Genomic DNA, 12,990 nt, shown 5'->3' with positions numbered 1-12,990 from the left:
ATTAACTTTCTAGAATCTCATTTAAGCCAAAACTATAGAAGATCCGAAGAAAAAGACACAGTTTAGGTACAACCATAACCTATGGTTCTACCTCAGTTAATACCTATGGTTCTACCTCAGTTAATACCTATGGTTCTACCTCAGTTAATACCTATAGTTTCACCTCAGTTAATAAGTCAATCAGCAGCACGATTGGCCTCTTTAAGAACATCAATAACTTTATAATTTTGAAAATTACTAATTAGAATTTTTATATCGTTAATAAGAATCTTAACGGTCAAAAAAGCCTTTAACCCTACTGCTAAGCAGTTGATCAACATTAGCGAATCTAATTCATCGATAATATTGGGAATGTTCTTATTCTGGAGGAAGGTAAGTGCCTATCACATAAACATTGCTTCCGCTGCTAGTACTGAAATAAAGAGATCGCATCTTGAACCTGCATATATAGGAGCACAAATAGGTTATCGGACCACAAAGGCGGCCCTTCTAATATCCTCCTTGCTGATGAAGGATCCATCAGTATTCACTTTGAGCCACCATTTGATAAAAGAACTTTGTCCCTACCTCGTAGGTCTAAATTTATTTTATTTTTTTATAATTTTATTTATATCACTTCACCCTCTTATAGTCTAAACTAAAGTGTAATCATTATGTTTTTACCGTTTGAAATCCGATTAATATTTTTTTGATGCATTGAAAAATTTATTCAATCATTTATATCTTATTCTCTAATGAGTATTTTCAAATTCGACCTTTGGTTTAGTCAAATATAAGGTAAAATTGACGATTTCAATTTGAATATAATCATAAGAGGATAAAATAATAAAAATGAAACTATAAAGGATAATTAAATTTAGGTCTAATCACAGAAATAAAATATAATTTCTCTAATAACTTTCATATCAGCTTTCATAAAGCTTATGGAAGTTAGGCGGCTTCTCAACTGCTTTAAAATATATTCTCTCCGATGCAATGATAATTTATGAAAATTATGATGTTTAAAACAATTTAAATAAAAGTAAAAGATATTTCAACAGTGTAAAAAAATCAAATAAGACATTTCAAGAAAAAGTAAAGGAGGAAGAGGTGTAGAAGACATGAGTGAGATGGTGGTGGTGGTGGCGATAGGAGGAGATAGTTAGGAGAAGATGAAAAAAAGATGGTGGAAGAGTAGAGCAAAGGGGCGATTGGGATATTTTAGTAATTTAATTAATTTTAGTTAGTTAACGTAATGTTAGGATGTTAAATAAAAATTATGGGAAAAAAATCGGTTAGGTAATAAAATCCTCAAAGATGAAATATAAAATATAAAATAAATAAAATAAAATGTATGATTTATAAAATTCTTTAAAAAAATTATCTAAACACTAGATAATGATCTCCATCGTCTCTATGAATTTCCATTTCTCTCTTCTCCAATTACCTTACAAATTATTTTTTATGAGCTCCAAGAAGTTATACTTAACTGCTAAAAAGATGACGAAAACTATAAACCACTTTTGTGTTGGAATTAAATGATTAGTAGGTTGTGACGTCCCATCGACCAAAGCGACGGCGTAGCAAAGTTAAGACTCGAGAGACACTACCATAAATATGCAAGACTGATACTTATCTGCTGCTGAATCGGTAAAAATAAGAGATAGTCACTTTTGGTCTTATATCTAGTCTTCTAAATATCTAAAGAAGAAATTTAGAGGCTTATTATTATCTAGAGCATTCTAAATATCTTAGAGAATATATTTAAAAATCTTAATAGCTAGTTAGTGAATTGAAATATAAGTGAGAACTTAAAAAAAAAGCTTATCTTCTTTAAATTATTAAAGTTTTTCTTTTTTAACTTCTATGCTATCTTTACCTAGAAACTTATTTCATTTTGAGAAAAAGATAGATTGTCGTGCAGATTGGCAAACTGATTAAAAAAGATTAACTCTGTGACAAGATACTATTGTAGATACTAGCTAAAATATAATAATAATAATAATAATAATAATAATAATAATAATAATAAATAATAATAAAAAATATGCATCTCCTCCGTTAGAAAATAAGTACTTAAAAAAATAGAGAATAAAAGGCGAGATAAGAAACCTAAACTCTTAGCAAAACAAAAACCTTATAATATTACACAATCAATCGAAAACCAAAACCTTAATAACTTATTAATATTTAATGGACCAAATTAAATACGTTAGAAAGCTGCCTCACGATACATAGAAAACATTCATCATGCACGTGCGAGTATGGCTATTGCTGAGCTGGGCAACAATGCCACAATAAAAGGTTTTCTAATAGAAGCTTCCGAGGGCAATGGCGTCATTTCCCATTAGACCTCAAGTCCTCTTTCCGTCTGGAAGCGGTGTTCCTCGCGACACGCGTGAGCTGAGGAGCGCTGCTGGTTTTCTTCGCAACTTGCTCGCATCCTTATCTCTATCTATGTAGTTATACTAAATTCACTTAGAATATATATATATATATATATATTTAATTAACACTTTTAGTTTTTTTTTAGGCGATAATTCATATCAGGAGAGTTTTGAGTCTCACGTGTCTAGTTTTGAGCCTCACGTGTCTATCGTTTCACCGTTAAGGCATCTTGAAAGTAGAGAGGTATAAGGTCCGATACAGACAAATTGAGAGAAAGCTTCGAATTTATCTCCAATAGATAATACAATAAAGGTGTACCAGGCTTGCTTGAACAATTCTAGGAGACAACTATAGAGAATAAGATACAGAGATAGAATAATTAGTGAGTTAACCTAGTAGCAAAGCTGAATAGCTGAGTTCGAATCGTATTAGATTATGGATATTATAGCATGTTATATTTTATTTTAATAGTAATATATTAGATGAAAGGTCTAACAGTAAATGTGTTATTTTGCTGTCTTTATTATAATAAAGTGACTATTCTTTAAAGAAAGAAAGTCAAAAATGCAAAAGTGGAGCTGCGTTGAGTAGGTAACGTAGTCACTTCAAATATCAAAAGTAGAAAAATTTATAGAAGTGACAATTATTTAATCTCACTTTCTAATAATCAGACACTCCTTAAACTAGACAGAAGTGTTATTATACTAGTTGATGTGTTAACACAAGTATTAAGGTTCAATAGAACATCCAATGTTAAGCTTAATGGGCAAAAGGTTCAATAGAACAGCCAACCTCCTAGTCAAGTAGTTAGAGATGGAAAAGGAGAGGAGGAGATAATTGTGACATGTAGGGAGATCTCTCACTCGGAAGAAGAAGAGAAAGCCCTTAGTAAACCCACTGCTAATGATATTGATGATGAATAGAAGAGAGCATATTTAGTGTGGGTTAATCAATCTAGGTCAGTTTACATATGTTGATCAAGCACATTCTGTAGTTATGATTAAATATGAAATCAAACTTAGACGGCGATTTCATTTGATATCATTTAAAAATCATAGATTTTGTGGAAAAGATAAAAGGTTGGCTCAATGAAATGGAAAATCTATTTTGCTTCCTGGACTACAAAGAAAACAAAGAGATTATGTTACCATTAGAAGTAGTATAATATTTTGTGTCATACTAATTGGTAATTTTGATCCATTTGATAGAATGACCTATAGTTTTAGCTGTCGAATTAAATGAAAGAAAATAAGAGGTAAGTAGTGAATCATTTGACTTGATAATATATTGATATGGTCTTAGTCTAAATGAGTCTAAGCTGGAGTTATAGAGTTTTACATTATGCAAGTTTGAAGAGAATAATCATAAGATATTTATACAATATTTTGGAAAATATGAAATGAAATATATTAGATCGACGACATCTATTCAGACTCTATCTAGGGCAAAATTGCGATCAAATCTAAGGGAGACGAAGCTAGATATATATGATTAATTCTTAGTTTATTTTATTTATCTTAAAACTCTTACTTTATTTCTCTATAAATAAGACATTATTATTTATATCTTAAGTATGCATTAATGATAATTTCAGTTAAATTAATTTTCTTCCTATCTCTATCATCTAAAGTCTATCATACCAATCAGCCATTTACCCATAATGCCAACCACCTTGCATGATGGTCATCATCCAACCTAGAGCCCCACCACCATTGACTCTCCTCCCTTCTTTACCTCCCTTTCTTGACTTCCTATCTGTGCATGCCACGCTAGATCCGCCAGAGAACACCACTCTTATCACCTCATTACTTCGGCCAAGAGCAGTCTTAGGCTAGGGGTGACAATTGGGTTGTGTTAAGTAGGTTTAGGTTAGGTCAATTTTATCTTAATACCAACACAACTCAATTATTAAATGGGTTACATTTGGTAGCCATTTATTAAATGGGTAGCACGGCACGACTCATGTTAACATATTTAATAAATGAGTCGTGTTAACACAACACCTTAACCTGACACCATAATAAAATAACACTACACGATTAACCCTATTAATAATTTATATAACAAATATTGTGACATGTATCATCATTCTTGTTTCAAAAAAAAACATAGGCATACAAAATAATATATGATGAACTCACAAGAAAATAATTCTTAATACCAAATAATAAAATAAATTTAAAAACAAGATCACCGCTACTCACCATCTCCCAATTTATCACCAGCACCACTAGCGCCATTCACCATCATAGATTCTCATGCCTTGGAGTTTTGACGATCTCCCCTATTCACTACCCACCATCAACACTAGATCCAGCAATGAATCCATCACTAGCGCCTCGATGGTGACTACGTCATTATAAGCGAGGGGAGCAAAGCCCTGCCACTAGAGATTTAGTGAGATCAAGGAATTGACCCTCTGCTCGTGAGTCACGAATCCACCTCATGAGGTTGATCGTCTGCCCGAAATCCTCCAATATAGGGAGGTCAAGAGGACAAGAGGGAACCCATCTCTTTGGCTAAGAGAGGGGAAGATGGATGGAGTTTGACGAGAAGAGGAGCTTATCAAAACCCTAGGAGACTAAGGGAGGGAGTGGGAAATTAGACGAGGAGTCGAGAAGAAGGGATAAACGGAGCTCGATTGTTTGAGGTCGGCGTTGCAAGTCATGACCACGAGGAAGAGCCGGAGAGGTAGAAGACGAAATCGAGGAGGGAGAATAGGCATTTGGAGAGAGTGAGGTGTGAGTGAGTTAGACTTAGGCTTAGATTTTATATATACATATAGGGTTGGCGGGTTTACGGGTTGATGGGTTTACCCATTCGATCAGTATACTTAATGGGTCAAATGAGTCAACACAAATCAATAGTATAAACTCGAACACGACCCGATTATTAGGTAGGTTGACCCATTTATGATCTGAACCCGATTAGACTAAACTCAAATCCAATTATGAGCCTAATTATCATGTCAGGGTATCAGGTCGGGTTAATTTTTGCCACCCCTATCTTAGGCAAAGGGACACCAATTTCACAACCCTAGCCACCTTCCCTTGTGCACACCACTCCCATCCACCCCCATGTGCAAATCCTAACCGTCCACACCAGCCGGGCGTCGAGCCTAGGTGTGCACCCCTTTCGGTCTAGATATGAGATAGCTTCACTTTTGGTCATTGGTTCGTGTTATATATCACTGAGAAAGTTATAAAGAATAAGTAGTACTACTTTCTAGAATTGTCCGGCATCAAGATAAGGCAAAAGATGATTTAATTAAGATCAACTAGTGGATCATTGGAGTAACTACAAAGTTTAATTAACTATTTTTTTGACGCTAGCTAATACAATAAACACACATGTACATAATAATAGATGAAGCTATACTGATACGAGGATTGAGTTTGAGTTTTGAGTTTGAATATTTTATATTTAACCCAACTTGAAAAATATTGGATTTAAGATTGCAAGTACACGACGACTTTTGCTTGACCACTGTTGATGGTAGATAGATAGATAGATAGATAGATAGATAGATGGATAGCATTTATGTGGCCAAAGTCTCACCCTACTATTGGATATGTATGCCAAGAATTTATTAATTATTACAAGGACTTGCTACCAAAATCTTTGACTATGCCATATTAGAATCACTAGCCCAATAATTGAGTTCTATCACTCCAATTAGCTCATGATAGAAATTATAAAATCGATTCCTCCTATAGATGTATTGATTTTCTAAAGCAGACAATAATTTTCTTTTCATTAAAAGAAGGGGATGACCCCAATATTTGTTCTCAATAAATTTGGACAAATTAGCGTGTATCTTATAACAAAATTTATCTCCAGGATGCGATCAAACCCGGACATTCAGAAGGTTTTGAGTGTTTTCCATGAAAAGATAATTCTTTGTAATTCATCTGTTAATTTGATTATTGAGTCCCAATAATCATTTAATCTGAATCATTTTGTCCCACCGATTGGTTAATCCGAATTGTCCGATCTCATCCTTTTAGGAAGAGCACAACCAATTTATCATTGTTCTATATTTGAATCCCGACAACATCGATTTAACTGAGATAGCGTTAAATTTTCCCTGATCTTAAAAATATCTAATCAGTAGGCAGATGAGTGTTTTGCTAAAGAGTGTTAGAGGGGCAGAAGACTAGAATGGAGATCCCAAAGTCTAAGATGCTCCAGTCCATGTCCAATATGTTTGAAAATGACAAAAGTTGATATTCACCGTTTGCATGAGAAATCCAATTAATTTGTAAAACATGTCAACAACTATGATTCCATAACTCCACTTGAATAGCTAAGCAAAAGTTGGAAGATTATATATATGCATATTTTCATTCTGTGCTGCTCCAAAGGATGAGATGGACAAGTGGTTACTAGGATTGAGGAGAAGAATAAATCTATGTGACAAGTTATAGATTCTGGATAAGTATTGCCATATCAAATTGATAGGAAGGTCATTTGTCCTAAGTAAAAGATGCCATGCTTTAAGCTCTTTGTCTTTATTTGATCATATGAAAAGGACTGCAGTTCCATGCATTTGGCTTTCTTGCTAAGGAGCAGGATCCCATTCTTCTGGTTCAGAAAAGTTTAGATAGTATGGAAAATAACTTAAAAGATGAGAAGATAATCTAGTTCATTCAACAAGAAGAATGAAAAGCAAAAAAAGATTATAGCGTTAACCTAATTAAAAGTCGTGTGGTTGCTAAAGACGTTCTTCCAAGAATTTAACACATTCGAAGAAACAAATTTCAAGAATTTAGGGCATACGAATTCCGTACATGATAGAATAAGGGGTTGATGCTCACCAGAAACAAAGAAGGCTTGATAGTGAGCAGATGCCAATTATAGAATTGTACAAAGTTCCAATTAATTTAGGAGTACTCTTGACGATAGATAACAATCGGTTTTAAGATCAATATAGGTATTGATTAGCCGCCATTCAAAGGAGTCTCTGCAAACACAATACAACAACAACAGCAGTCAGCGGCATTGAATACTGTAAATCTTAATCAGGTATTAGTATAGCAAATTAAATCAAAATGGAAAAGGGAAATAGACAGAAGTAATTTATTAAATTACTATGTAGGAAGAATGTTACAGTAAAAGTCTTCCTTGAGCTCACTGCTAGGTAAGAAACATCTTACCATGAAAATGCATACATGCAATACCAGAATAATGATAACTAAGACCAAATGAGTATCCATACAATTGTCTAAGATCTGTGAAGTACACAAGATTAAGAGAATTAGAATAAATTGGATAAAAAAGATCGGTATACTTCGTGCCATTCACGATTGTGTGCAGTTCCCGTACACTACAAATTGGCAGTCCCTTGTCCAAGGACAAAAGGGGACTACCAACAAGACCACAAGCATCCCAAGCAAGGTTCCGGTGGATAAGTTGTGCTTTCAGAATATATCTAAAAAGAATCCCAATCTATAGTTCATTCTGTACAAAGCAATCTAACAAATTCTTTTGTGACAAAATGTATGACTAAGATTCACAGGTAGAATTTGTTTAGGTTAAAAAGCGGTAAGTTACAATGTTGGCAATTTGAAGGATTCACCTGACAAAATCTTATTATATATGGACTTCAGTTATATAGTTTGTAAGAACACGATGATCTCATGGTATATGCACCACAAAATTGGTAGAAAGACAAGATTATGCATCTAACTCTCCATTAAAAACAAGAATTCCTTTGAGAGGCAGCCCACTCCAAGATCTCAATTTTATACAGAGTAATCCCTCTCATCAGAAAGTCCAGGGCTAGACATGAAATTGTTAATGGAAATCACCTAACGCAGTACAAGCATCACTTACTGAGAATGGGAATGCACGGTTCTAGATTATTCAGATGGGCCTAAAACACACTCCCCCTGAACTAGAGAAGATCAAATCAACAGATGCAACGGAACACAAAATGCTATTATTACCACAGATTGAAACCATCCAACAAGTGGCAAAGTTTCAATAACTCGTATATAATCACAAAAGTTATATTACTGAAGGACATTTATTTCTGTTATAATTTTTCTCTTATAATTAGCTAAGTTTTAATAACTCATACATAATTCCAAAAGACAATATCTTGCTATAATTTTCTGCAAGTAATACCTGCTAACAAACCACACCTTGAAGATTAGTATCATTTCTTCTACAAGTTGCATAAATTGGTTCTTGAATATAACAAATCAATTACTACAACAGAGTTAGAAAAGTCAGCTGCATGTATGCTTGGATGCAGTGGTAAATAATCACAAGAAGCAAGAAATTTATACTGAATAACACTTTACAAAGCCATAACATGTAAATAGATCATCACAATCACTAAAATAATATAAGCAACAAAATTCCAACCACCTGCCCATGTTGATTGAAGACATGAGAGCTATTAAAAAAGACTTTAGCAGAGAAAGTAAATGAAAACTTCAATAGATAATATCATAATAGAGACTCACTTTTTAATTCGTTGTGAAGTCAGGACCATCTAATCATCACTTAATGTTTTCCTTCACTTCATCAGAATCTGAGTCACTTGCATTCAATCCTGCAAAAGTTTAATATAGAGATTACCAGCAATTACTACACCTAACAAATCAAATATTGACAAAAACAATAACCCTTAGAGAAGACAAGTAGAAAGATAGAAAGAACTGTGCAACTTTATTCTCTTTCGCTCATCTGATGAAAATACTAACCATGTCCTTCAATGAAAATGCCAAGAGAAACATCTAACCTGGACGTTTATTGCTGACCTTCCAAACTGAAGATCGATACCTTGATGCTTTCTCAAACCATGCTCTACCCTGAAAACAAACATCATCGCAAACTCATCGTACCCAGAGGATTCAAGAACAGGAAAGTATTGAATGTTCCATAGAAGAGAATGAAAATGCTTGAGTCTTGGCATATCAATTTAAGAAAAAGTAACTACACTGCCGATATGGTGTTCACATTCATAGTAAAAGTTTTCAAATGCCTTACACTTAAGGCCATGGTTTGAAGTTTCATCCAAAACCAAGACATTTTGCCTTTCAGTCTTATTCGACCCGAAACTGCCCCAGAAACTAGCATCCAACTAAAACAACCCTAATAACAATTTTTCTAATGTATGTTTTAAATTCTAAGCTAGATTTGACTTGAAACCAACTTGTACCTAATCAATATCAATCTCATTGTTTAAATGCTATTAAATTTTATGTGAAGATAAAGAAGACTATTTATCAAAAGAAGTAAGAACCCGATGTAACAAAACTAGAAATAAAACTGATCGAAACATTTCATCTTTTTAACCAAGCTGAAACTAAAACCGAAACTGAAACTTTGGACTATCCTTAAGGACTAAATAAAAACCAGAAATAAAGTTTATGGACTACAAAGCTTTCTCAGATTTGGGTTGTTTAAAGATATAATGTACATTTTTTAACATAATCCATTCTCTTCAAAAACTATGAACCTCCTCTATTGTAGTCATTTCCAGATAAATCATAGCTTTGGTTTGACAAGGACAGTACTAATATCAGGGAAATTGCTCCCAGAACTGAAACAGTACTATTCTTTTATGTGCAAATTAAACAATGAAAATACAAAGGAAAAGACATTTTTCTTTTCAGGTATCCCATGTGGAACATCTGCAGCACTAAGAAAAGAAAGCAATTACCTTCACCTATTCAATATATGGAAGCATAACTTAGCTTTAGCATTCGAAGAATTTAATCAAGAATCTATGCTCACTTTTGATTTTTGAAACTTCTGATCAGGAACTACTAAGAACGAAAATGCCGCAGAACAACATGATACCGATTCCGACAAACAAGGCATGCCTAATAGATCTCCACACACTTCCTTAAAAATCAATAGCAGTGGTAAACCAATCGAACTAGTAAAGTAGAGCACCAACTAAGCTTCTAATAATTCAATGCTCGGAAAACTCCAGAAAAACGCATCCTTTTTTTTATTCTAATAAACCCATAAGGCATCAAGGTAAATCCCAAAACTTTCCAGGAAAAGAAGAAGATGTTGGCAAGCAAAACTCGAAAAGAAAAAACCCTAGCAACCAAAATCCCATCAACCCAACTCCAAAAAACCGATCGAAACACCAAAAACTCACCACAAAGATCTCACCTTTTGCTCGCTCCTCGCGACGCCATAGCCACTGTGGTACATCTGGCCCACCAACACCTGCATCGCCACGTCCCCTGCCTTCGCCTCCTTGAGCGAATCCTGAAACCACCGCCGCACGCAATCCGACACCACCTCCGACAAAGGAACACGCTCCATGCGGCGAAGTGGGGAAGGAGTTGGATGCAACTCAGCGAACAAGAAAGGAGCTTTATGCAAAATATTTACCAGTTAGATACGATTTGGTGAACAAGGGAGGATCTTTATGCAAATATCTTTTATCCGGGGGCTGATGTGGAAGAATATAGAGTAAAAGAGACGGGGCGGTGAGAGTAGTGAGAATAGCTTATAGAAATTAGAGACGGGCGGAGCACGGCAGTGGGCCCACTTTTTATAGCATTTGACCAAATTAACCTCCTCACAAACTTATTTATTCAAATAATCCTCCTTATTGACAAATATAAAAATATGTCAGAAAAGTGAGGATAATGAAAATTTTGGATTTAATCTTAATCTCACTCAAATATGAATCTAATATTTATTCCCTAGTTTATTAGCTTGTAACATAATTATAACATTATAAGTCTCTCTAATTTATCCAAATAATAGAAATTAGAAAATAATTTTCTCATCCTCAATGTATTTATAATAAAAATTGAAGTTTTTATATTGGACTCTTTCGGTGCTAAAAATATTAATAAAATTAACAGATTAACAAGTCTAAGATAAATATATTTAATTTTAAATTTAAGGAGTAGACCGATACGACTCGGTCGGATTGGATCCACTCGCGTTATTGGGTTTATTGGAATGAGCCTATTTATTTAGTTTGTTTTTACTTGAGAAAATAAGGTCTTTTGTTAGAGGGCGTTTGAATGCCATGTACCTGCGTTCAAACGTGACTGTTTGAACGTCTGCACTCGTTTGCAACTATAAAGAACGCGATTGGGCACGTTCGAACGCACAGCGACGAAAGCTATGGGTTTGTTAGGATTTATTAGAGTTGTTTAACTTAGTTGATAAATCCCTAGGATGAGCTTCTATAAATATATGGAGGATATCCTAATTGGAGTATGATCTTGAATAATTGAATTTGCTTTGGCCTTTTATCTCCTTCTTAGCTTGTCTCTAGCTCTTAACACATAAATCTTTGATCGGCCTTTTTCAGCTTCTAACCCCCTCTTCTACGATAATTTCTCTTTACACTAAGGAGTAAACCTAGCATCTATCTAGCCATTAGAGGGCTATCAAGTTAGGATCTAATTGACCTTTAGCTACTATTTGGATGATATCTTGAGATCTAACCGTTCAAATCTTATTATCTTAGATTCGTTGGAAAGCTCTCTCAAAGAGTAACATCATATCCAAAATTCCGGAGGATCCGTTGGTTAAATTGTTCGCAGATCCCTTCGAAAGTTATAAGTTTCATCGCTTCCAGAATTATTACGGATCAACCGGTTCGTAACATAGACTATTTTTGATTAATAAGTTTACGCTGAGAGGCAATTTGGTAAATAAGAAAAGTTTGCTGGGAAGAACGGATACAGACACCGGAGGTATATTTATTGAACTTTTCTATGTTCAAATTCTAGAAAGAATATGATAAAATGTTCTGATTGTTCTTTTCTTTATCTTTTAAAAAGAAATATTTTGTTCGCAGTTCGTGGACTTAATTTTAAATTTTTTCTTTTTTTTAAAGTAAAAAGAGAGGAATATTGTGTAGCTGTAACTGGTTTGTTCCTCCTCAGTTGGTATAAAATTAAAAAAAAAATCCATAATAATCTGTATAAAGTATGATGACAATTGCAACATTAAATAATTTCAACATGACAGAACTGAAAGCAGGTTGTAAATTTTAAACAATGAAAAGAATTGATAAAAGGGTATTATTTGGTTAATTGGAAGTGTGCGTGCAAAATTAAAGAGTTGCAATGTTCATTTGCAACTATTAATGAAATTAATTCTCTGACTGAGATCATTTCTAAAAATTCCTTGGATTATAGTCTATTTACTGTTCTTTTTGAGTGGTGGTATACTTATACAGATGTTTGTACAAGTAGATGCAATTGTTTTGTTTACAAATAAAACAGAGCCATAATTTTAGCTTTGTTTTTACAAGAAAAAGAGAATAAATTCACTGTGATAATATAGAGAAATTTCTATTTATATGTATCTTCCAATGTGTAGATTGTATCTTTGTTGGACCCTTATAGGTAAGGGTGATAATTAGGTCGGATTAACCCGGTTCGAATCGGATCACTGTAATACAAACACGAATATGATCTTTTTATAAATTGGTTGGAATTTTTAAACATGAACACGACCATGTATACTAAACGGATTATATGATCATAAATAGGTTATCAAATGATGCATTATTAAAAAATATAAATTATTTGGGTTTGTTTTGTAAATGAGTTTTTTTTATTGTGAATTATAAACGATTTTTTATTTTATAAACAAGTTAGTCAACACATAAAGAGGTTA

At 33.7% G+C, this 12,990-nt stretch overlaps 1 protein-coding gene across 1 annotated transcript; it reads right to left on the bottom strand.

Annotated features, from left to right (window-relative positions):
- Positions 1-7,078: 7,078 nt before the first annotated feature.
- Positions 7,079-10,807, bottom strand: LOC140775352 (uncharacterized). Its single transcript, XM_073118594.1, has 4 exons — positions 10,507-10,807; positions 9,119-9,188; positions 8,841-8,929; positions 7,079-7,330 (listed from the first exon to the last, which is right to left on the bottom strand). Exons 1-3 carry the CDS (start codon positions 10,660-10,662, stop codon positions 8,877-8,879), a joined length of 279 nt encoding a protein of 92 aa, XP_072974695.1. The 5' UTR covers positions 10,663-10,807; the 3' UTR covers positions 7,079-7,330; positions 8,841-8,876.
- Positions 10,808-12,990: the final 2,183 nt, after the last annotated feature.

The sequence above is a fragment of the Typha angustifolia genome, chromosome 14 (assembly GCF_048772165.1).
Source record: "Typha angustifolia cultivar Huaian chromosome 14, ASM4877216v1, whole genome shotgun sequence".
Classification (NCBI taxonomy): domain Eukaryota; kingdom Viridiplantae; phylum Streptophyta; class Magnoliopsida; order Poales; family Typhaceae; genus Typha; species Typha angustifolia.
This window is presented reverse-complemented; position numbering and strand designations above follow the sequence as displayed.

Coding starts and splice junctions, on each gene's coding strand:
- LOC140775352 (XM_073118594.1), bottom strand. CDS start 10,662: ATGGAGCGTGTTCCTTTGTCGGAGGTGGTGTCGGATTGCGTGCGGCGG. Junction 9,189..10,506: donor TCGCGAGGAGCGAGCAAAAG/GTGAGATCTTTG, acceptor GTTTGTTTTCAG/GGTAGAGCATGGTTTGAGAA. Junction 8,930..9,118: donor GGTCAGCAATAAACGTCCAG/GTTAGATGTTTC, acceptor AAACTTTTGCAG/GATTGAATGCAAGTGACTCA.